At 49.4% G+C, this 22,169-nt stretch overlaps 1 protein-coding gene across 1 annotated transcript; it reads left to right on the plus strand.

Annotated features, from left to right (window-relative positions):
- Nucleotides 1–4,960: 4,960 nt before the first annotated feature.
- Nucleotides 4,961–5,902, plus strand: LOC116205864 (extensin-like). The gene has a single exon (XM_031538556.1). It carries the CDS (start codon nt 4,961–4,963, stop codon nt 5,900–5,902), a length of 942 nt encoding a protein of 313 aa, XP_031394416.1.
- Nucleotides 5,903–22,169: the final 16,267 nt, after the last annotated feature.

Here is a 22,169-nt window from a genome sequence, read left to right on the forward strand (position 1 = left end):
GTCGCCTGAAAATCGCAAAATCTTCCCCGATTCGACCGTTTTAACCCCGGTGAGGCCCAGATCGACCACGGCGAAGCGTCGACGGTGTCCAGAACCGTCACCGGCGTCCATTCCAGCCCCCACCGCGGCGTCCAGGGGCGAGAACCGCCGCCTGCAGCGTCGTCGCCGTCGTTCCCGACGATCCCGACCGCTCGTCGGCTAACGGGCCTCGGCCCATTTCTTTTGCTTCACAGGCCCAGCCCAAGTCCATTCGGCCCAACACGCCCAGTCCGGCCCAGCTTCTCTCCCGGGCGGTTTCTCCTTCGGGCGGGGCCAATCCGAGCCGATCCGACCCGATTCATCCGGTGATTTTTTTTTATTTTTACAGAATCACCCATCAACTTTCCGAACAAGGTAAATTCTCAACTGAGTGGCATGATTAGGGCTCCTTTCCTGAATATTATTGCTTGCTTGATGGATATGATGTGAAATTAGCATTCTTGGGTTGCGTGGGTGATCGGATTTGTCCCGAACTCGATTTTACGAACTTTCTATTTTGTCACATTTCAGTCAAGAGGACGCATTTTATTTTTTTTAGATCTACCCTGAACTCTAAAAATTATTTTCAATCAAGTCCCGGTCATTTTACTATTTTCCAATCAGTCCTTGGATTTTCTAGAATTTTTCTAAACATCCCAAAGAACTTTTCAAATTGTTTCAGTTTAGTCCTGGGACCATTTTTCACCCTTTTCAGATCTGCCCCGAATTTCAAAAAATTCTTTTCAATCAAGTCCCAGTCATTTTACTATTTTCCAATCAGTCTTGGAATTCCCGGAATTTTTCAAGAATCCCAAGGAACTTTCCAAGTTGTTTTAGTTTAGTCCCGGGGCAATTTTTTTTATTTTCAGATTAGTCCAGATTTTCAAATTCATTTCAAATAAGTCCTAGGATATTTTCAGTAATTTTTACACAGTCCCCATTTTTTTTAGAATTTTCAAATCAGTCCCCAATTTTTTCAGAATTTTCAAATCGGTCCCCGAAACTTCGTCCGAATTTTCAAATCAATCCCTACTTTTTTAAAATCGTTCAATTTAGTCCCCTGGACATTTTCTAAAAATATCCGACCCTTTTCTACTTGGATCACCCACCGACAATGTATGTGCCCCATTTAAATATTTTATTTTTGTAATTATATGTGTACAACGTGACCATGTCGGAAATTAGAGTTTATTGGGCGGTCAACTAATGGCTATCTCGACGACTCGAAATCCGTAGAGTAAAGCATTCGGCAAATTTCTAATTAACCTAAAATTCTACATACGGGATATTCGGGACGTTAAATTTGGCTAAATTAAATCACTTAACTCTTTTAAATGAATTGTACGAATCGATTAATAATCTATAATCGCGTCGACAGTTCAAGAACTGTTAGTCACTCCCTTTTTAAATTCACAATTTTAAAAGCATTGAGATACGTGCTACGTAATCTTGATTTTTCATACACACACACATATTTTTTGATTCAAGGGGGATGACTATCGGTTCTTGTCCTGCCGTCACTCTAGTATAGGTTTGTGTTTAGAACGGGTTAAAACATGGAAAAACAGATTAATCTCAAATTCGGCCTAAATCAAACATGGACAATAGTCAAATAGAGGGTTAGGTTTTGAGTTTTAGGTGAAAATACTCTTAATCTGTAAAAGTCATATTGTCACGATACATAATAATCTAAAAATAACCCACGCATTCGAGACTTGACTATGGACACCATGTCTGTCGAGTCCGTTAAAATGATGCCGAATGTTACATGCCCTATCTATCACTCCTTTTGTTTGTTTTAAGGTAGGATTTGTATGCTAAGATACCTCGGTTAATAATCAGTTAATTCACGTAAATTCGGCGATAACAAAACCCCATTGTTTGTTTATTTGAGCTTGCTTGTTACATTTTTTGGCAATTATTTGTTATGCGGATCGAGCCCGATCCTTTAGGACACGATTCACACAGGGTCCAACGCCTTTAACCGTCGATCACGGGGTCCAATGCCCCCATACACCGAGTGCGCATTTAATTTAATTTTCCGTCTTTTCCAAAACCATACGGTGAGCATGAGTGAAATAATGGCCGAACGTGAACCGACCGAGATTCAGTCATTGTAATTTGTCTTTTATTTGAGATAAGGTTTTATATTATACATATATCCATGTAAAAATCATGGTCAGAGAGTGGACGGTCAGAGTGTTTCTTCGAATTTACGGTGTCAAAACGCATAAGATGAGCGGAACTTAATTAAGCGGTAATTAAATTAAAATGGCAAGCCTAGACAAGCTAGAGTACTGAAAGGGCGTGTGGGATATAGGCCCACACGTAATAGAACCCCCGAATTCGGAATTTTCGGTTCCGTACAGACCATTGCCTTAGCATTTTAGGTGTACCCCGTACCCCTAGACCCGGGTAATTTGCTAGCCCTCGACCTTCGGGTTGTAAAATGGCAAGTGGCAACTCCTTCTCACGTGCGTCCGTCGCGCGTCTCCGGGAAGGTGGACACTCCCAAGCCGCGTTGCATTTAGGCGCGCGCATGCGTGCCCCGACGAGACGAAATTCGGGTGCGCACAGCTTGGCGACTCCACTGGGGACACCTAGAGGGTTAGGGCTCGTTCCCGCTTGCTTTGTTTGCTTATTAATTTATCGCTTTTCGCAATTTCCCGCTTATCTACTTTACGCACTTTTTTTGCTCGCACGCACATTGCATATCATACTAGCTTCAGGTACCTACAGGTCGCGTCCCACGACCGATTTTAGGAAACACAGGTTAGATAGGGGTTCCGAGTAAGGGTACGTCGCACGGTTGGACCGTCGATTAGTTCCCCAAAGATCCCCGCCCGATTTCAAGGAATTAACACCCTTGAGTCGGGAGCCCCCATCCTTACGTAGCACGGTTCCCGTAGTACTAAAACCATGCATTCTTGAGGAGCTCCACGCCATCCTCCAACCCGACTCCAACAACAGTCCTAGAGTCGGCCTGCGCGCCAATTTGAATCTTTTCTGTTCTTGAGAGAGATGTGCGATGTATACTATTCATTAAGTCGTGGGCATTTTATTTTCTGCATGCATGCATCATCCAATTTCAAAATTAGGGTACCATTTGTATTGACTAGTCTTAAGTCGATCTTCCTTTCATCTTGGTAAGGGATGTCACGCCCGGTCTCTTGCCCGCGCCTCAACAGAGTCACACCACCGCTAGAAGAGATTACCCGTATATGGAGAGCATTACGTCCAGTCGACCGCCACTACATCTCTGCGTTCGTAGGGGACATCCCTTTGCTGGCTACTCAGCACGTTGATTGGAATTTTCTCGAAGCCGCCATCGCATTCTAGAACCCAAGTCGCGCCGTCTTCGACATACAGGGTACCGAGCTCACACCAACCATCGAGGAGTACCGGACACTCATCGGTCGAACCGCAGTTGTCCACGGCATTATAGAACCCAACTTCCACACCGCCCGACCAACCCTAGTCTCACGCCTACTCGGGGTTCCTACGACTCGTTTGAATGCTGAACTCGCATACTTCGGCAGCACGGAGATTGCAATCGAGAAACTCCTCTTTTTTATTGAGTCCTGAGCGCATAGGGTCCAGGGGGATTTTCTTCGAAAGGATTTATGTCATGCTGTTCTATTGCTAATCTTTGGGACCCTCTTATTCCCTCGCTCGCATAGTCTCATCGATGCAGCCTTGGCCAGCGTTGTCCTCCAAGTGGTTGGAGGGCGTGGTTATGAGGTAGCCCTCGTGGCTGAGACCATCCGGTCCCTTGACCGCTTCTTGAGAACATGCAACCGAAGGATAAGAGGATCCCCTATGCTTTTACAAATTTGGCTCCAAAGTCACGCAAACCCTCTGCGTCTGGTGCGCTCGATTATATATTTTAATGGTCCAGAGTCAATTATTTCTCGATTGCTACCCCTCCTGCGTGTGGAAGAACGCAAGGTCTCTGAGTGGATCAAATTTTTCGTGAAATAGCACCTAGGGGCTTCAAGTGGCGTGCCGCGTGGATGCCACCCAGACCTATGGCCCTTAGATGTCCTGATTCTTATGGAGTCCCACTCATGAGTCATGTGGGGTCCACCACTTATTTTCCAGCGCGAGTAGTGAGGCAGCTCGGTGGCTTACAGACTGTCCTCGAGGATACGGCGCGAACTAGATTTGAACATACTTGGCAGGAGGATCAGACACCCGCAGATCGCCAAAGTAACGTCGAACAGGTCCTGAATGCATGGCGAACTGTGATTACCAAGCGTCCATACTTCCCTGAGCATCCGACCCTTGATGAGCGGGATTTCCAAGCTACAGAAGAATACATCCTTCGCTTCTACCGATAGGGTCCAGCAGCACACGAGGATCTCGTCAACTCTCCGCGAGTCGAAGATGGCGGGTCACCCGGCGCAACTCCCACTCCGAATATGGCCATCCAAGCCGAGCTCACTCATCTCAGAGCCGAAAGAGATCGTCTTTGTCGAGAAGTCGCAGAGAAGGACGAGCAGCTTGTTGATCAGCGCCAACTACAAAGAGAGCTCGCCCAGACCCGTGCCGAGCTACAGAGGCGCGATCAGGAATTGACACGAGCAAACGCCGCTTTGGAAAGGTCCAGGAAAAGGGCCCGCAGGGGTCCATATACACCCTAGGATAGACACCCTGGCCAGACCCTCGAACTAGGGCTTTCCATGGTGATGGTTGCTTGCTTCCCGGGCGCGGTAGAAGATCGATTTAGGACTATTTCTTTTAAAATTTGCATTATATTTTGGATCGTTCGGAGTCAATGCAACTGATAGCATTAGTTTTCAAAATTCATGCATTTCATGCATTCCCTCTTTTATTCAATGCTTTATCCATTTTAAAGAGAATCTTTATTTACGGGCTTATGGAATATAGGTGTTAACAACTAGCGGTGCCTCACCGATATCCCACTCGTTTCTAGCAAAGAATGGCAGAGGAAAATCAACTAGCTGTCTTTGAGGATGATACGCCGTTCAACCCTATTCATTCTCAAGCACCGACTATGCATGCGCCACCACCACACGTGTCCCCTGCAAGCGTGCCACTAGCACATCGGGGAGCTTCCCCGACTCATCTTCCGCCACCTGCATCTTCGGGCGCACACTCGGCATATTCAGGAGGGCAGACATCTTCTGCAGCTGATGATCATGCACGTATTGCAGTACTCGAGAGCACGGTCAATCAACTGGCTGCCACCATGGCTACCAATATGGCCGAGCTCATGGCCCTACTCAAAGGTCCAAATCGCGCTTCTTTGAGCTTCACCCCACCTCTCGGGTACGGGCCAGCAGTCGATCCAAACCCATGGGCCCAGCCGACCTTGATTCCCGATAATGGAGATACGTCTGCCCCAACGATAGTGAACGCGTCGGCGGCCCATCCGGTTAACAATCTTCCAGCACCACCTTCTTTCTCGCACCCAGCTAATCTCCCGGCGGTCACTCCTGTCCCTTCAGCGACAATGTTGGAACCGCCTATGCTCGTACCCCCACGGATCTCCACGCCAGTCCCAGTTTCGGTCTCTGCGTCGGTCCTAGTTCCGACTTCCACTGTCCCACCGCCGATAATATTCCTGCCTACAACCGCCCAAGCTCCTGCTCACGCTGCTGAACCTCCCCCGTGCCAAGTTCCACAACCCCACATTGGCCTTTCTTACCAAGCTCCACCTCCCATAAATATCGCTTATTCTGAACCGGGCACACCGAGCCACGCGGCCCCTAGAGCTCCACCTACAAATTTTCTCCCCGAGATAGAGACCGAGCAGGAGAGGAGAATGAAGAGGATGGAAGAGACCATTAAAGCCCTTCAAGCTGGTGACCCCCGACACAGGACTAGCTATCTAGATTCGACTCTCTTCCCGGGGATGTAGCTACCCCCGAAGGTCAAAGTGCTCGACTTCCAGAAGTACGACGGAACTACAGACCCGTGACACCACCTCCGCCACTATCGTGGGAAGATGCTTCAATACTGGGACTATGAACAGTTCGTCATCGCTACGTTCCAGGAAAGCTTGTCGGGACCAGCCCTCAACTGGTTCATGTCGCTCCAAGCAGAAGACATCCCCTCCTGGACCGAACTGTCGAAGAAATTCGTAGAACAGTACCAATATAACATGGATACGCCTCCATCTTTCATCGAGCTGAGCACTATGGAAATGGCGGAGGGTCAGAAGTTCGAGCAATACGCCACGAAATGGCGTTCGGAAGCTGCGAAACACTTTCCCCCTATTTCTGAGGCACAACAAATACAGATGTTCCACGGGACACTCAATGGGGCCTACTATTCCCATCTTATGGGCCACAAGTCTTCGTTTTCAGAGATGATTATGGCCGGGAGGCAGGTTGACCTGGGCATCAAGCTTGGGAGGATCAAGGGCCCTATAAGGAAAGGGGAAGGAGAGTCCTCGAGGAAGATTGCCTCAGCAGCCACCCCCACTGGTGGCAGAAGGAGTAAGGAGGCATCGGTCAATGCCGTCAATGCGGGCCACAACGCGCCGCAACAGTACTCGGTGAGCTTCACGCTTGCACCGTCTACCACCCCTGCGTATGCTCCACCGCCTTCGCCCTATCCGTCTCAGCATCCCGCTCAGCCGGTTTATTATTCGGCCCCGCCGACAGCATTTGCATTGGCCCCGCAACAAGTTGTCCATCATTACGCTACCGTTCCTCCTCAGACCCCGCAGTACAGACCTCCGGCTTCGAGAACTCCTCAGCCGACGCAACAGGCCCCAGCCCCACAGGGTCAACAAGGCGGCGCAACGCAAACTCGACAGCATAAACAATTTACGCCCCTGCCGGCGCCACTCTCCCACATATACCAACAGCTCATTGCAGGCAAACAGATCCAACCAATAGCACCTAATTCTGGTTTTAACCCGACCATCCAGGATCAGAGTCGGCGCTGTGAATACCATTCGGGGGCACCCGGCTACAATACTGACAATTGTTGGAAGCTGCGGGAGAAAATTCAACAGATGATTGATGAAAAGAAGCTGGTATTCAATGTTGCCAGGCCTCCAAATGTGCAGGCAAATCCCTTTCCTGATCATGGGTCGAGCTCGAGACCCACCATTAACATGATCAATGTCGACACTATTGGGGAGTACGAGGCCAATCAGGAGGGCCCTTCCCCGTTCGTGATTGAATATGTCCCCCCGAAAACCACTGTAGGGTTCACAGGTTCGGTATTGCACCCACTCCATTCGTAATAGAAATCCCGGCGATGGAGCTGTATCAGGATAGTAAGGTCCCATGGACTTACGAAGGGAGCGGCGGAAATTTAGAGCAACAGTTCAGCGTCATGGGCGTGACGCGTTCTGGCAGGGTGTATGAGAACCCGGAGGCTGCAAGAAAAGGGAAAGCCCCTACAATGCCCGGAGTCAGTCCGGAAGCCTTGTCTATCCCCCAGAAGAAGGTGACTAAAGAAGAAGTTGAGGCCTTCATGAAGATAATTAAGGTGAGCGAGTATAAGGTGGTAGAGCAAATGGCCAAGTCTCCGGCCCATATTTCGCTACTCGCTCTCCTCCTAAACTCGGAGGCACACCGAGAAGCCCTTTTAAGGGTCCTGACGGCAGTACAGATCCCCAAAGAGACGACTCCGGAGCAGATTGAAGAGACTATCAGTTCGATCTTCTCCAACAACATTTCATTCTCAGATGATGAACTTCCCTCAGAAGGGTGGGCACACTCGCGGGCACTACACATTGTCTGCAAGTGCAATAACTTTATCATCGGTCGGGTCATGATTGACAATGGCTTGGCACTCAATGTTTGCCCGGTTTCCACGCTGAAGCAGATGAACGTGGACTTTAACCGCATCCGTCCGAGCAAGACTGCGGTTCGAGCCTTCGATGGCTCACGGAGGGAAGTAAATGGAGAGATCGACCTGGTGATCGAGGTGGGTCCCTGCTCATTTGCTGTTACATTTCAAGTCCTAGACATTCCGAATGCTTTCAGCTTGTTGCTCGGGAGGCCGTGGATCCATGCGGCCGGCGCCGTTCCTTCGTCCCTACACCAAAGGATCAAATTCATCACGGAAGGTCGACTCATCACGGTCAAGGGTGAGGAGGACTACGCCATTTACAAGGAGATGGCTGTCCCCTATGTCAGCATTGGGGACGATGAGAACCTCCCATTCCATTCATTTGAAACCATCTCCGTCATTCGAGACTACGGAAAGGTCGGTCCGTCCTGCGCCGACCGCATGGTTGGGAAGATCTTGCTGCGCCACAATTACATCCCCGGCACCGGACTCGGAGCACATGGTCAGGGGATCAGTCGCCCCATCGAGATTGAAGAATACAAGAACAGGAGGGGACTCGGTTTTCGCCCTTCTTGTCACGAGATTATTGAGGCTCGCAGGGGCAAGCACCTTCACTGTCTCGCCGCACGCTATGGGAAGATCAACAGGGGCATCCCGGTTCATCCGCTCTCCTTCTTTTTTCCTAGGCCGCCACACATTGTCGGAGGTACTCTTGACGGTCCCTCCTCGGATTCGGACAGCGAGCCTGTTGGCCTGCCAAACATATGCGCCGTCACCGAGGAGACTACTCCAGGGGCTTACATTCGCCTCGCGCAGGAAAATGAGGAACTCAACAACTGGACCTCAGTCCCGCGTTACTCGACTGTAATCGCCGATGTGTAAGGCCATCTATGTTTTGATATTCCCCGCGTGTCGGCATAGCCATAAGCCACACTACGGAAGAGGGATTCTTGTTATGGCATCACGCCCTCATCATTAATAAAATCCCTACATGCATTTTTTAGAATTCTCGCGTCTATTTTCTTTTTCTCTCTCACTCATTCGCAGCACTTTAAAATTTCTAAGACAACTCGTTTAAATCGCCAGGCCCCACTCGAATCTGAGTCTTCGACGCATCGATTCGAACCCATCCGAGGAACTCCTTGAAGAGTCCCGACCCATATACTTCGGGGAAGGACTCGACGAGGATGGTCGAGTGCCCGAGATAGAAGAGAGTTTGCGCCATCTTGAGAATCGCCAACTCACTTCCGTGGAGCCGACAGAGGAGATCAATGTGAGTACCGAAAAAGAACCTCGCATCCTAAAGATCGGGATGGGTCTCAACCCTACACAACGTGCCAGGATGATCGAATTTCTAACCGACTACCAAGAGGTCTTTGCCTGGTCCTACGCTGACATGCCGGCCTTCTCCTCCGCATCAAAGAGGAGATTATCAAACAGATCAACGCAGGGTTCCTAGAGGTTTGCAATTATTTTGAATGGGCAGCGAATATCGTGCCCGTGGAGAAGAAGGATGGAAGAGTTAGAGTCTGCGTCGACTACCAAGACCTCGACAAAGCCAGCCCCAAAGATAACTTCCCCCTGCCTCACATTGACGTCTTAGTCGACAACACTGCACGCCACACGTTGTTCTCCTTCATGGATGGTTTCTCCGGGTACAACCAGATTTGGATGGCCGAAGAAGACAAGATCAAGACAACGTTCATCACAATGTGGGGCACTTTCTGTTACCGAGTCATGCCCTTCGGCCTCAAAAATGCCGGGGCAACATATTAGAGGGCGATGGTCACGCTATTCCACGACATGATGCACAAAAAGATCGAGGTCTACGTTGACGACATGATTGCCAAATCCAAAAAAGGAGAGGACCACCTTGTTAATTTAAAGCGCCTTTTTGGCCGCCTCAAGAAGTACAAGCTCAGACTCAACCCGACGAAGTGCACATTCAGCGCTAAGTCAGGGAAACTGTTAGGATTTGTGGTCAGTGAGCGAGGCATTGAGGTTGATCCGGACAAGGTGAAGGCAATCAGGGAGCTACATTCGCCATCGACGGCCCGCGAAGTACGAGGTTTCTTGGGACGGCTGAACTACATTGCAAGATTTATCGCAAACCTGACAGACAAGTGTCAACTACTCTTTCGTATGCTTCGTAAAAATGCAGCAATTGAGTGGGACGAGGAATGTCAGAAGGCCTTCGATACTATCAAGGCATATTTGGCTTAGCCACCAGTGCTAGTTCCGCCGACACCAGATCGTCCGCTGATCCTTTACTTGACAATGCGCCGGCAATCCCTAGGATGCATGTTAGGACAGGAAAATGAGTCCACGCGCGCAGAACACGCCATTTATTATTTGAGCAAGAAGTTTACCGCAGGGGAGTCTAACTACCCGGAGATTGAAAAGATATGCTCCGCGCTAGTGTGGGTTATGTAGAGACTTCGACAATACACGCTCTACCACACTATTCGCTTATTGTCGAAAGCGGATCCCCTGAAGTACTTGCTCGATAGTCCATCTTCCATGAAGAACATTTCAAAGTAGCGATGTTAGCTGACGGAATACGACATTGAATATGTGCCCCGCACATCAGTTAAGGGGCAGGCAATTGCGGATCACTTAGCGGAGTTCCCAATCGAAGACGATACACCGATCAACTCTGACTTTCCGGACGAAGGGATCCTCCAAGTGGATAGTGAGGAGAACAAATTTGCATGGAAGATGTATTTCGACGGCGCAGTCCACTGGGTCCGGCATTGGTGCTGTGCTGATATCCCCTGACGGACGCTACTATCCGATTGCAGCAAAGGTTGATTTCCCTTGCACTAATAACGTGGCCGAATATGAGGCATGCATCCTTGGCCTGCAAGCGGCGATCGACTTCAAGGTGAGGGAACTGGAAGTGTTCGGAGATTCTATGCTTACAATCTTCCAAATGCTGGGGGAATGGAAGACGAGGGACGAAAAGCTAGTGTCATATCACGAGTATCTTGAGGAGTTAGCGGAGAACTTCGAGAAAATCTCATTCACATACACACCTCTCATCAAGAACCAATTTGCAGATGCACTCGCGACGCTCGCATCCATGGTGAGCATCACGAAAGAAAACCTCATCGAACCACTCGAGATCGAGATCGCCAAAGGCCTTGCTCACTGCGACGCAATCGAGGCGACCGATGAGCAGCCATGGTACGAAGACATTAAGCATTTCTTGCAAACTGGTCAATACCCTACATTCGCTAACCGTCGTGATCGAAAAACACTTCGGCGACTCGCAGCACATTATTTCATGAGTAGAGAAACTCTCTATCGTCGTTCTTTTGACGCCACACTACTCCGGTGTGTTGACGAAGTCGAGGCACAACGTCTCATGGGAGAGATACACGAGGGGAGCTGCGGACCCCACATGAGCGGGCTTATGCTTGCCAAGAAACTCATGCGTTTTGGTTACTTTTGGTCCACCATGGAAGCCGATTGCATCAAACACGTTAAGCATTGCCACTTGTGCCAGGTATACGCCAACCAGATCAAAGCACCGCCTAACGAGTTGCGCCCGATGGCAGCCCCATGGCCCCTTTTAATGTGGGGTATCGACGTGATCGGCCCTATCAACCCCAAAGCATCCAACGAACACCAATTCATTTTGGTGGCGATAGACTACTTCACCAAGTGGATCGAGGCCGTAACGCTTACTTCAGTCACTGCAAATGCCGTGGCACGTTTTCTCAAGCGTGACATTATCGCCCGATACGGAGTCCCTGAGACGATCATCACTGATAATGCTAAGAACTTGAATAACAAGGTCATTGACGAGCTCTGTGAGCGATTCAAAGTGCATTATCGCAACTCCACTCCATACCATCCCCAAATGAACGGTGCAGTAGAGGCTGCAAAAAAAAAATCAAGAAGATCATCGAGAAAATGACGGTGACTTACAAAGATTGGCACGAGATGCTCCCTTTCGCGCTCTTGGCATACCGAACATCTATCTGCTCTTCAACCGGGGCAACTCCGTATTCTCTGGTTTACGGCATGGAGGTCGTCCTCCCAATCGAAGTGGAGATTCCTTCCATGAAGGTCCTCGCCGAGACCGAACTTGAAGAAGCAGAATGGGCGAAGCAACGTTGTGAACAGCTCAATCTCATCGATGAGAAACGGCTAACAGCACTCTGTCACGGCCAATGCTACCAACAGAGAATGGCCCGAGCATTCAATGCGAGAGTCCGCCACCGCGAGTTCAAACCCGGTGACCTCGTCCTGCGGAAAGTCCTACATATTACACCTGATTCTCGGGGCAAGTTCGCATACAAGTACGACGGGCCTTTTGTCGTCAAGGAAGTCTTCTCCGGAGGGGCAATTATCTTAAGCGACATGGACGGGACCGAAAATGCGCTCCCAGTCAACGCCGATGCCCTTAAGAAGTACTATCCCTAATTAGATGCTTCGTCGTTCCACAGCCTTTGCATGTCCCTGCATGTCCCTGCAAGCTACAACTCACACTTCCAACACTTGTCTTCTTCTGTATTTTTCAGGCTCCGCGCCCATTTCACTTCAACGCATTTTCTGTTATCAACATTTATGCCATCTCCATCCAATCCTTCCATATGAGGGCACCTCTGAGAGAAAAAGAATAATTTTCCCGCTAGGTCGAAAACCTCCTCGAGGCGACCAAGGCAAAAGTTAGGGAACGAGGGGCACGGCTTAAAATCCCGCAAAGGGAGCCGTGGCAAAAGGAGAGCATGAATTATATCCTTGCTAGGCTGAAAACCCACAAAGGGCGGTCTAGGCAAAAGTTAAAGGAACCAAGAGGTATGATCAAACCCTATATGGTCGCAGCAAAAGGTGAGCATTTATGAGGGAAAAATGAAAATAAAATACCCCGCTAGGTCGTCACGCGTCTTGCAGCCTAGGCAAAAATTAGGGAAAATTGTCGGCCCAACCACGAAAGAGTTGCGACACCTCGTGTGGAGCTATGACAAGTAGTGGTTTAGCGATTTTCAACGCAAGCAAACTCTCTTTGACTCTTCGGGTTCAAGACATGCCTCAAAATGAGTTCGAATCGTCGTATCCTTGATTTAGAGGATCCCCAAAGATCCTTCCTTTAAACTTCATACAAAAATTCTGCGGGTCATGCCCGCCTTGCAAAGGCCATTCCTTTAAGTCAAATACATGTCATACTCGGGGACGCGGCCACCCCTCAAACGGCCACTAAATTTAAATTCCCAGAATATCATTACATAGATTTCTTTACATATCGTAATTTCAGCAAGTTATGCGCGACTGACAACAACTGTTGGTTATCGTTTTCCTACATCCAGGTCTGAGTGTACAGGTCCTGGGAGGCGTCCCCCCGAGCGGGCGTATATCTGTCTCGTTCGACAAGTCGTAGTCCCTATCCGGGTGAAGGGCTCGAAAAGGAGCACACATCAACTTCGCCAAACAAACCCATAGGCGCATGACCAGCGACAGGGCGCGGTTATCACTGCATCATTTCAATACAATGCCGGCTTGACACCGAACAGATCGCCCTACGCTATCCTATAACAGTGATTCTTACTCATCCGGACTTCGTGTCATCATTTATTACTTTTCGGACTTCGTGTCCTCATTTACTTCTTTCCGGACTTCGTGTCCGCATCTACTGCATTTCGGACTTTGTGTCCGCATTCACTGTTCTTCGGACTTCGTGTCCGCACTTACTGCATTTCTGACTTCGTGTCCGCATTCACTGTTCTTCGGACTTCGTGTCCGCACTTACTGCATTTCGGACTTCTTGTCCGCATTCACTATTTTTCGGACTTCGTGTCCTCATTTACTGCTTTCCGGACTTCGTGTCCCCATCTGCATTTCGGACCTCGTGTCCACATTTACTGCTGTGCGCACCTGAATTTCATCTCGTCGGGGCACGCATGCGCAATGCCTATGCAACGCGGCTTGGGAGTATCCACCTTCCTGTGGGGATGCGCGACGGACGGGCATGAGAAGGAGTCGCCACTTACTGTTTAAGACCCGTAGGTCGAGGGCCGTTGAGTCGCCCGGGTCTAGGGGTACGGGGTACACCTGAATGCTAAGGCAATGGTCGTACGGAACCGGAAATTCCGAATTCGGGGGTTCTATTACGTGCGGGCCTATATCCCGCACGCCCTTTCGATATTGTAGCTTGCTAGGCTTGCCATTTTGTTTATTTACCGCGTGATTTAGAGTTGCGCTCGACTCGCCCGTTTTGAAATCGTAAATTCGATGAATTGATCAAGTTGGGCCAAGAGTCCGAAAGATGAGTAGGCTTGTGCATCGAGGAGTCGGTTCACTATCTTAGCGTTACAGTTCATCGAACTGTGATGGTCGATTTCCTGCGTGAACCGAAACCACGAGTATCCAAGCTTACTCACCCTTTGGTGGCGATAGACCAACTTAACCGATCCAGCACTCGGACCTCTCGCTCACCGATCGGGATCCTTACAAGGAGATGAATGAATATACAAATAGAATCCTCACAATGTTCTCTCGAACAATTACAAAATATAAGCAAATGGATCCCAATCGGTTTGCATTGGGCCACTATTCCGCTCCGGCTCACCGTGTATTTTGAATAACCGATAAGTGAATTAAGGCAACGCGGGCTCAAGGAGCCGGAGGTCGGGTCCGATCGATCCAACGGTTTGCAGGAGAATCGGTTGATTCCCACTGTAACCGTTGGGCCGATCGAGCTCCCGGGTGATATCTAGATCCGTTTCACACGCCCAATCCAAATTGACTTCCACATAGGCCGTGTCAGCACCCCATTTTGGCTCACCATTCCAAACAACGATATTAGCAATGATCCAAGCCACGACTTGAGCAGAACACAGAAAACGGCTCGGCAGAACAAGAAATCACTATTCATCATCAAGTTGGCAAAATTGAGCAAATGACCCATGGACATGACAGAAGGACTCTACGGGTCACCAAAGGGCAACAGAGCGACCAGAGAGCTCAACAATGTCCAAAACCGGCATTTTCAGTGTACTACACGGACGGTACTATTTTCCGATAGTTCGCTCGGTCGTCGGAAGATAGTAAATATTGGACTCCAAAAATCCACATCAGTGCCAAAAAGATGGAAAATGTTTTCAAAGGCATTTTGCAAATCATCTGCTCTCTACAGAACAATTTTCTGTATACAGACAACTTTTCAGTGGAAGTCCAAAAATGTCGGTTTCCCAGAGGAAAGTTAATGCCAAATATCAGACGCGGCCATGCCCCATCAGCACACTGAGCATGAATAATGCTTCAGATTGTCTCTTGGAAGTCACACAGACACTTCAAATGACTTCCGAACGGCAAAACAAGCATATCCCTCTTCAGAAGAGCATAGTCGGAGAATGGTCTGATGGAATTACGGCAAACGAAGTTCATACCGCATTGCCCAGAAAACTCTACCAGACATTCACAATTGGGCAAAACAGACAGCAAAACCCTTCGTGGTTTCTCGAGTAACATCCGAAGAGCGGAAATGACCATTTTCAGTGGAAATCCATATCCGGAGGTCCTCTTTGGGGAAACTAGACGCCGAATGCTTACGTTACACAATGCTAGCCTCCTCAAGGCTCAATGTGGAATCGTCGGAATAAATCACTCGACTCATCTAGATCTCCCGAACAGTGCTTTAGAGGTCTCAGATACACTCTTCAAGTCCTTCGAGGTCTGACCTTGACGAACAGAGATTACAGTAATCTTTGGAGTGCCTAAGCAACTCAGAAGTCATCCTGAGAAAACCAGTTTCGACCTCCTAGGACGTCTCCGGCCCCACGTTAGCATTACCGGCTTAAGGGATGATTGTTCACGTGGTCTGACAACTTCTGTCAAAATGACCAACGTGAGATGCAGATACGAGATATGCTGTCAGAAGCGGACAACTTCGCCCTGATCACTTGCAATGGGCAAAATCGGCTTCCGAGCCTCACACACATCCGGGACATTTCTCAATGGAAAATGTCAATCTCGGGCTCATTAACTCCGTTTTCACGCGCATACCGACAATTCGACGTTCAATTCGAACCACGAACTTCGAATACGCGACCAATCGAGACCCGAGTCTTTTCCCGGTTTCTCCTCACAAGCCGTGGGACCCACAGGCTGCCCAAGGGCAACCGCCCTTTGCCCCAAAGTTTTCGGCCTTTTCCTCTTGGCTCTTCCTCATCAAGATACATGGAGGACATTCATCCTCATCTCCATTAGGGCAACCGACTTTTGCTAATGAGGCCCTTAATGGTGCTTTGTTTTGCTTAATTGCTCATTAGCTTCACATATATATTGCCTACTTGTCATTAAGCTAATGACTCATGAAGCACACATGATCTTGCTAGTTTCTCCCTCTAGAAAATGCTCTCAACTTCTTAGGAACCAGCAGCAAGCAAAGAACTTCATGAAAACCAAGAACCAAGCCAAATATCTTTGGAGTTTAGGTCGGGATCCATAGCGGGCACTATTCCGACTTATATCCAAAATTCTTCAAACTTCATAGACGACATGTTTCGGACCAAAGGATTCCATTTCTGAACCCAGTTTTTTAGTTTGGAGTCGTTTGCTCATCGTTTTGGTCGTTTCGGGTGAAGTTGGAGCTCTCGGGTGAACAGTGACGCGTCACCAGCGTCACCAGCGTCCGTCACCGAGCGTCACCGAGCGCAACCCGCGTCCGTCACCGAGCGTCACCGAGCGCAACTCGCGTCCGTCACCGAGCGTCACCAGCGTCCGTCACCAGCGTCCGTCACCAGCGTCATCGAGCGCAACCCGCGTCCGTCACCGAGCGTCACCAGCGTCTGTCATCGAGCGCGCCCGTGCCCGTAACCAGCGCCCGTCATCAGCGCCTGTCACCGAGCACCCCAGCGTCCGTCATCGAGCACGCCCGTGCCTGTCATCTAGCACAACCGTGCCCGTCACCAGCGCCACCCGCGCCCGTCACCAGCACGCCCGTGCCCGTCACCGGCGCCACCCGCGCCCGTCACCAGCACGCCCGTGCCCGTCACCAGCGCCACCCGCGCCCATCACCCAGCCCGTCCGTGCCCGTCACCAGCACGCCCGTGTCCGTCACCAGCACGCCCGTGTCCGTCACCCAGCGCGTTCGTGCCCGTCATCAGCACGCCCGCGCCCGTCACCAGCACGCCAGTGCCCGTCACCAGCGCCACCCGCGCCCATCACCCAGCGCGTCCGTGCCCGTCACCAGCACGCCCGTGTCCGTCACCCAGCGCGTTCGTGCCCGTCATCTGCACGCCCGTGCCCGTCACCAGCGCCGCCCGTGCCCGTCACCGAGCGCCACCAGCGCCCGTCATCGAGCACGCCCGTGCCCGTCACCAGCGCCACCCGCGCCGATCACCCAGCCCGTCCGTGCCCGTCACCAGCACGCCCGTGTCCGTCACCAGCACGCCCGTGTCCGTCACCCAGCGCGTTCGTGCCCGTCATCAGCACGCCCGCGCCCGTCGCCAGCACGCCCGTGCCCGTCACCAGCGCCACCCGCGCCCATCACCCAGCGCGTCCGTGCCCGTCACCAGCACGCCCGTGTCCGTCACCCAGCGCGTTCGTGCCGTCATCAGCACGCCCGTGCCAGTCACCAGCGCCGCCCGTGCCCGTTACCGAGCGCCACCAGCGCCCGTCATCGAGCACGCCCGTGCCCACCAGCGCCCGTTCGTACCCACCAGTGCCCGTCACCGTGCTTGACCGCGCCCGTGCACGTCCACCCTTGCACCCGAATACCCTTTTAAGGGTTCCACCGAGTCACCCGACTCTCAAACACTTCCCCGACTCTTTCCTCGTATTCCGAGGCTAGGTAAAACATTTTCGACTTAGAGGAGTTAGGGCTTTTTATATTTTTGCATGGCTATGGAGTATTATGGTGTTTCATGCATGTTTCACTTGCAAGATTTAATTTTTATACAATTTTATGTTATATTATGCATGTGCACTATCTTATGACTTGCTACCATGTCGGAAAAGGCTTGGATCATCGTAAAGAAGACTATCCCGACCCGACTATGGCAAATTAATTCTCGGCCAACTCTCTAAATGAGAGGGTTGAGACTTAAATTGCTCTTTTCGGGTTAAGATCGGTCTCCTTAGCCTATTCAAGTTAGTTTCCGAGTTTGTTTTATCATTATTGCATGCATGAAGCCGGTGTTATTTTATCCTTTTCCTTAATTAACACGTTTGTGAATGTTTGTATGTTTAAATGAGCTAAACAAATCGTGATAGCGCCGGCTTTTGTTAAAAAGGAGTGCTATTTATCACGGTTGATGTTTGAGCATGCGAAAAATAATTAAACCACGATTAGGAAATCATTTGTGACTCGGATAGAGCCATGAGAACCTTCGGCCACCTTTCATAAGATGAAGCCGAGGGCTTCTTGGCCTTCCTTGGGTCAAGAATGAGTTCCTTATCTCAAGTTTAATTCGTTGATCGGATGGTATGAATTTTTACTTCAATGTCTTTACGATTCCTATGTTAAAGTATCATGTAAAGACTCTTTTAAACGAAGCATGCATGGATTCGAGTATCGATGACTCATTCGGGTCCATTCGGTTACGAGGGTAGTTTCGGTCATTGGACCAAATTATCCTCGATCCTTATAGAATCGTCTTGGTCGTCGAATCACGAATCGTTTTCACAATTAATGCATTCGGCACAACCCTTAAGCATTAATTCCACAAACGGGTTAATCGGGACGCTCACATGATTAAACCCACTTCACACTGATAAAGTTTACCCGAATTGGACATTAACTGATAACTCGCGTCGACGAGTCGTCAAAGGACGTTGGTGCCCTTTTCAAACTTATCAATTTCAAAACCCGAAACACGCGGTCCGATATAGCATGGACGTCTAAAAAGGGCTTCTGTGCCTCAACTTGAGTTTTTACCTGATTCTAGGTAGCTTAGGTCACGATACAGAAGATCTTTCTAGATCACTTCCGGGTAGATCGACCGGTTCCTTGGCTTTTCCGGGGTTCTTGCACAACCCTGGACGATCCAGGGATTTGGTTGACACCGGCTACAGGCCGAGGTGGCCCGCACTGCGATGTTTTCCCCTTTTCTGAGAACAATTTTCAAATAAAGGGCAAAATCGTCTTTTCACAATTCAGCGACACCCTTAGGGTTAGCATAACAGAAACACTACAATACGGGATAAGAATGGGCTACCTGTTCAGGTGCAGGTTCATCTGCATAGCCTTTTCTTATCTAACTGATGAGTTTCTGTTATCCTAACATAGACTCGGGTCACTAGAATGGTTATCTCTGTCAGAAAACATGCGAAATGCCGATTAACCTTTCACTCGACCTAACCAAAAACTAGATAATGGTTAGGAAGAATTCTAGATTCCAAATCTAGAGTCAAAACACGAGTTTGGTTAATTCAGTGGTAATTCAGTGTCACAATACAGAACAACTATAAAAGAAATCCACACACCTGAGATTTGACTCTCTTTGTCAAGTTCTCAAAACAAAGCCGAATGCTAAAACGTTGGCACATGTCTGATTGTTTAGCATATAGCATTTGCTTGCAAAAACACCTCTGGGTTAATAATCTGTTAATTCACGTAAACACGACAATAACAAACACTTTGTCTGTTATTAACATGTTGCGTGTTATTTTTCCGTACCTGTTTGCCATGCGGGTCGAGCCTGATCCCTAGGCCGAATAATATTAGGGTTCAACGCCCTAATCATCGAGCACAGGGTCCAACACCCTAATCAACACTCACAGGGTCCAACGCCCTATTCAGCGAGAGCGTCCATTGAATTTCTGTTCTTCGGTCTTTTCCCTAAACTCACGGTGAGTTAGAGTGGAATAAAAACCGAACGCGAAACGACTGGAATTCGACCCTTTTGTAATTTGTATTTATTGTTTTGAGAGCATTGTAAGGATTCTATTTGGTATATTTATTCTGTAAGAATTCCAGTCGGTGAGCGAACGGTCCGAGAGTTGAATTAATCGAATCGGTTTAATGCTTGCCCAGACACAAGTAAATCCAAGATTTCGCGGTTCTGGTTCACGCAGGGATTCAACCTCCATGGTTCGATGAACTGTAACGCAAGATTGTGAACCAATTCCCCGACATATAGATTTACTTCTCTCTCGGCTTCTCAACCGACATCGTTTAATTCATCGAGTTTACGGTGTCAAAACGTGCGAGCCGAGCGCAACTTAATTCACGCGGTAAATAATAAAACATGCAAGCCTAGCAAACCAGAGTACCGAAAGGGCGTGCGGGATATAGGCCCGCACGTAACATGAACCCCCGAACACGGACTTTCCGGTTCCGCACAGATCAATGCCTTAACAACAAACTAGGTGTTCCATACCCCTAGACCCGGGTAACTTATCCGCCCTCGACCTTCGGGTCGTAAAATGATAAGTGGCGACTCCTTCTCTCACGCGTGTCCGACGCGCGTCCCCACGGGAAGGTGGACGTTCTGACCAAGCCGCGCGATCCAAAAGCGCGCAATGCGGGCCCCGACGAGAGTCCACATTCGAGTCCGTACAGCTTGGCGACTCCACTGGGGACATACTTAGTGGGTTCAGGCTCGATTCGTTTGCTTGCTTGCATGTTCATTTACCGCTTCCTGCAATTTTCCGCTTATCTACTTTATGCACCTTTACTTTCTGCACTTGCATTACATCATTCTAGTGGATTTAGGTACCTCGTCTGAAATCCCACGGGCGCCGATTTAGGAAGCTAGGTTAGTCAGAAGTTCCGAGTAAGGGAACGGATCGAGTCGGCTCCGCCACCGAACCGGCCCCCAAAGATCCTCGCTCGATTTCAAGGAATTGACGCCCTTGAATCGAGAGCCCCCATCCCTAGTTAGTGGTTTTCCCAGTAGAACACTGAAACCATGCATAAACAGGGACCGTCATGCTGGACCAAAAATAACCTTCACGCCGCCAACCGACCCAAAAGTTGAGTCTTTGAGTCGGCTCGTAGTTTTTTCTTTTAGGCGAGCCTTTTGTTGTTTTCACTAAAGGAGTGTTGTATAATGTAAAGAACTCGTGCTATAATTTATTTTCTGCACCTGCATGCATATTTTCAAAACAAACTAGGACATTGCATCAGTTTGTTTATAAACATTAAACCAATATCTTATCCATTTAGGTAAGAATGGATCGCCCGCGTCCCTGTCCTAGGCTGGATATCATCATCACACCGTCTGCGGACATTACTCGCCTTTGGAACATATTCCGCCCAGTAGACCGTGCATTCCTCCGGCTCTTCATAGGAGACCTACCATTACTCGCCGATTCTCCCATTGATTGGACCCTACTCAGAACTGCTATTAGTTTTTGGGACACTCAGCGAGCCGTTTTCAGCTTTCATGGGACAGAGTTAGCCCCTACAGTAGAAGAATATGCGACACTTCTTCAGCTGTCTACACCGATTCATGACATCGTGGTGCCTAACCAGTTTGCCATGATACAGAACAGACTAGCCATCCTTTTAGGTCTCCGCAACGAAGAAGTTCATTGCGAGCTGCAGTATGGAGGGGAGCACAGCATTAGGACCACATGGCTCATAGATTTCATACAGACCCGTGCTCTGAATGCCACGGGAGAGTCTTATCAGCGGGACGCTTGTCACGGGTTTCTTTTACTCATCTTCGGGACTATGCTATTCCCGTACTCGTCGAACCTCACAGACGGGGCACTTGCTCAGGTCATCCTCCAAGTGGTAGGAGGCCATAGTTATGTGGAAGCCGTTTTGGCTGAGACCATTCGGTCTCTTGACTATGTACGAGAGAATCGACGGGGCAGGATGAGAGGATCTCCACATCTGCTTCAGATCTGGCTTCTAGCACACATTAGACCGTTCGGCTTATCTCATCCTTTTTCATGTATCACCGACGAGCGATCACTCATCGCTCGTTTACTTCATGTGTTTCGACCCTCCGACCGTAACTACACCGACTGGATGCCGTTTATGGAGGAGCTCACCCCAGCACAGTTTTTATGGACTACACGTTGGAATCCTGGCGGTCCCATGATCATGGGATGTCCTTCGATTATAGGACTTCCCTTAATCAGTCATTTAGGGAGCACACTTATCTTTCCATCCCGAGTCATCAGACAACTCGGTGGGCTACAAGATATTCCTATAGAAGCAGATCGCACTTCACACCGCTTCAGGTGGGCAAACACCACAATTTCACTCCCGGATAGGATTCTACGGGTTAGAGAGGTCCGACGCTTATGGAGCACGCGCATCGTCCAGGAACTGTACTTCCCAGAGCATCCCACTGACGAGGAGCGAGCTTTCGCAGCTACAGCAGCGTATGTGATGCAGTTCCATCCATATGGATTTGCACCTGTTCGTCGGCTACGCATGCCACAGATGCTGCCGACATCGCACGCAGACA

The sequence above is a fragment of the Punica granatum genome, chromosome 1 (genome assembly GCF_007655135.1).
Source record: "Punica granatum isolate Tunisia-2019 chromosome 1, ASM765513v2, whole genome shotgun sequence".
Taxonomy (NCBI): domain Eukaryota; kingdom Viridiplantae; phylum Streptophyta; class Magnoliopsida; order Myrtales; family Lythraceae; genus Punica; species Punica granatum.

Excerpts from the sequence above, each read along its gene's own strand:
- LOC116205864 (XM_031538556.1), top strand. The coding sequence starts at position 4,961 with ATGGCAGAGGAAAATCAACTAGCTGTCTTTGAGGATGATACGCCGTTC.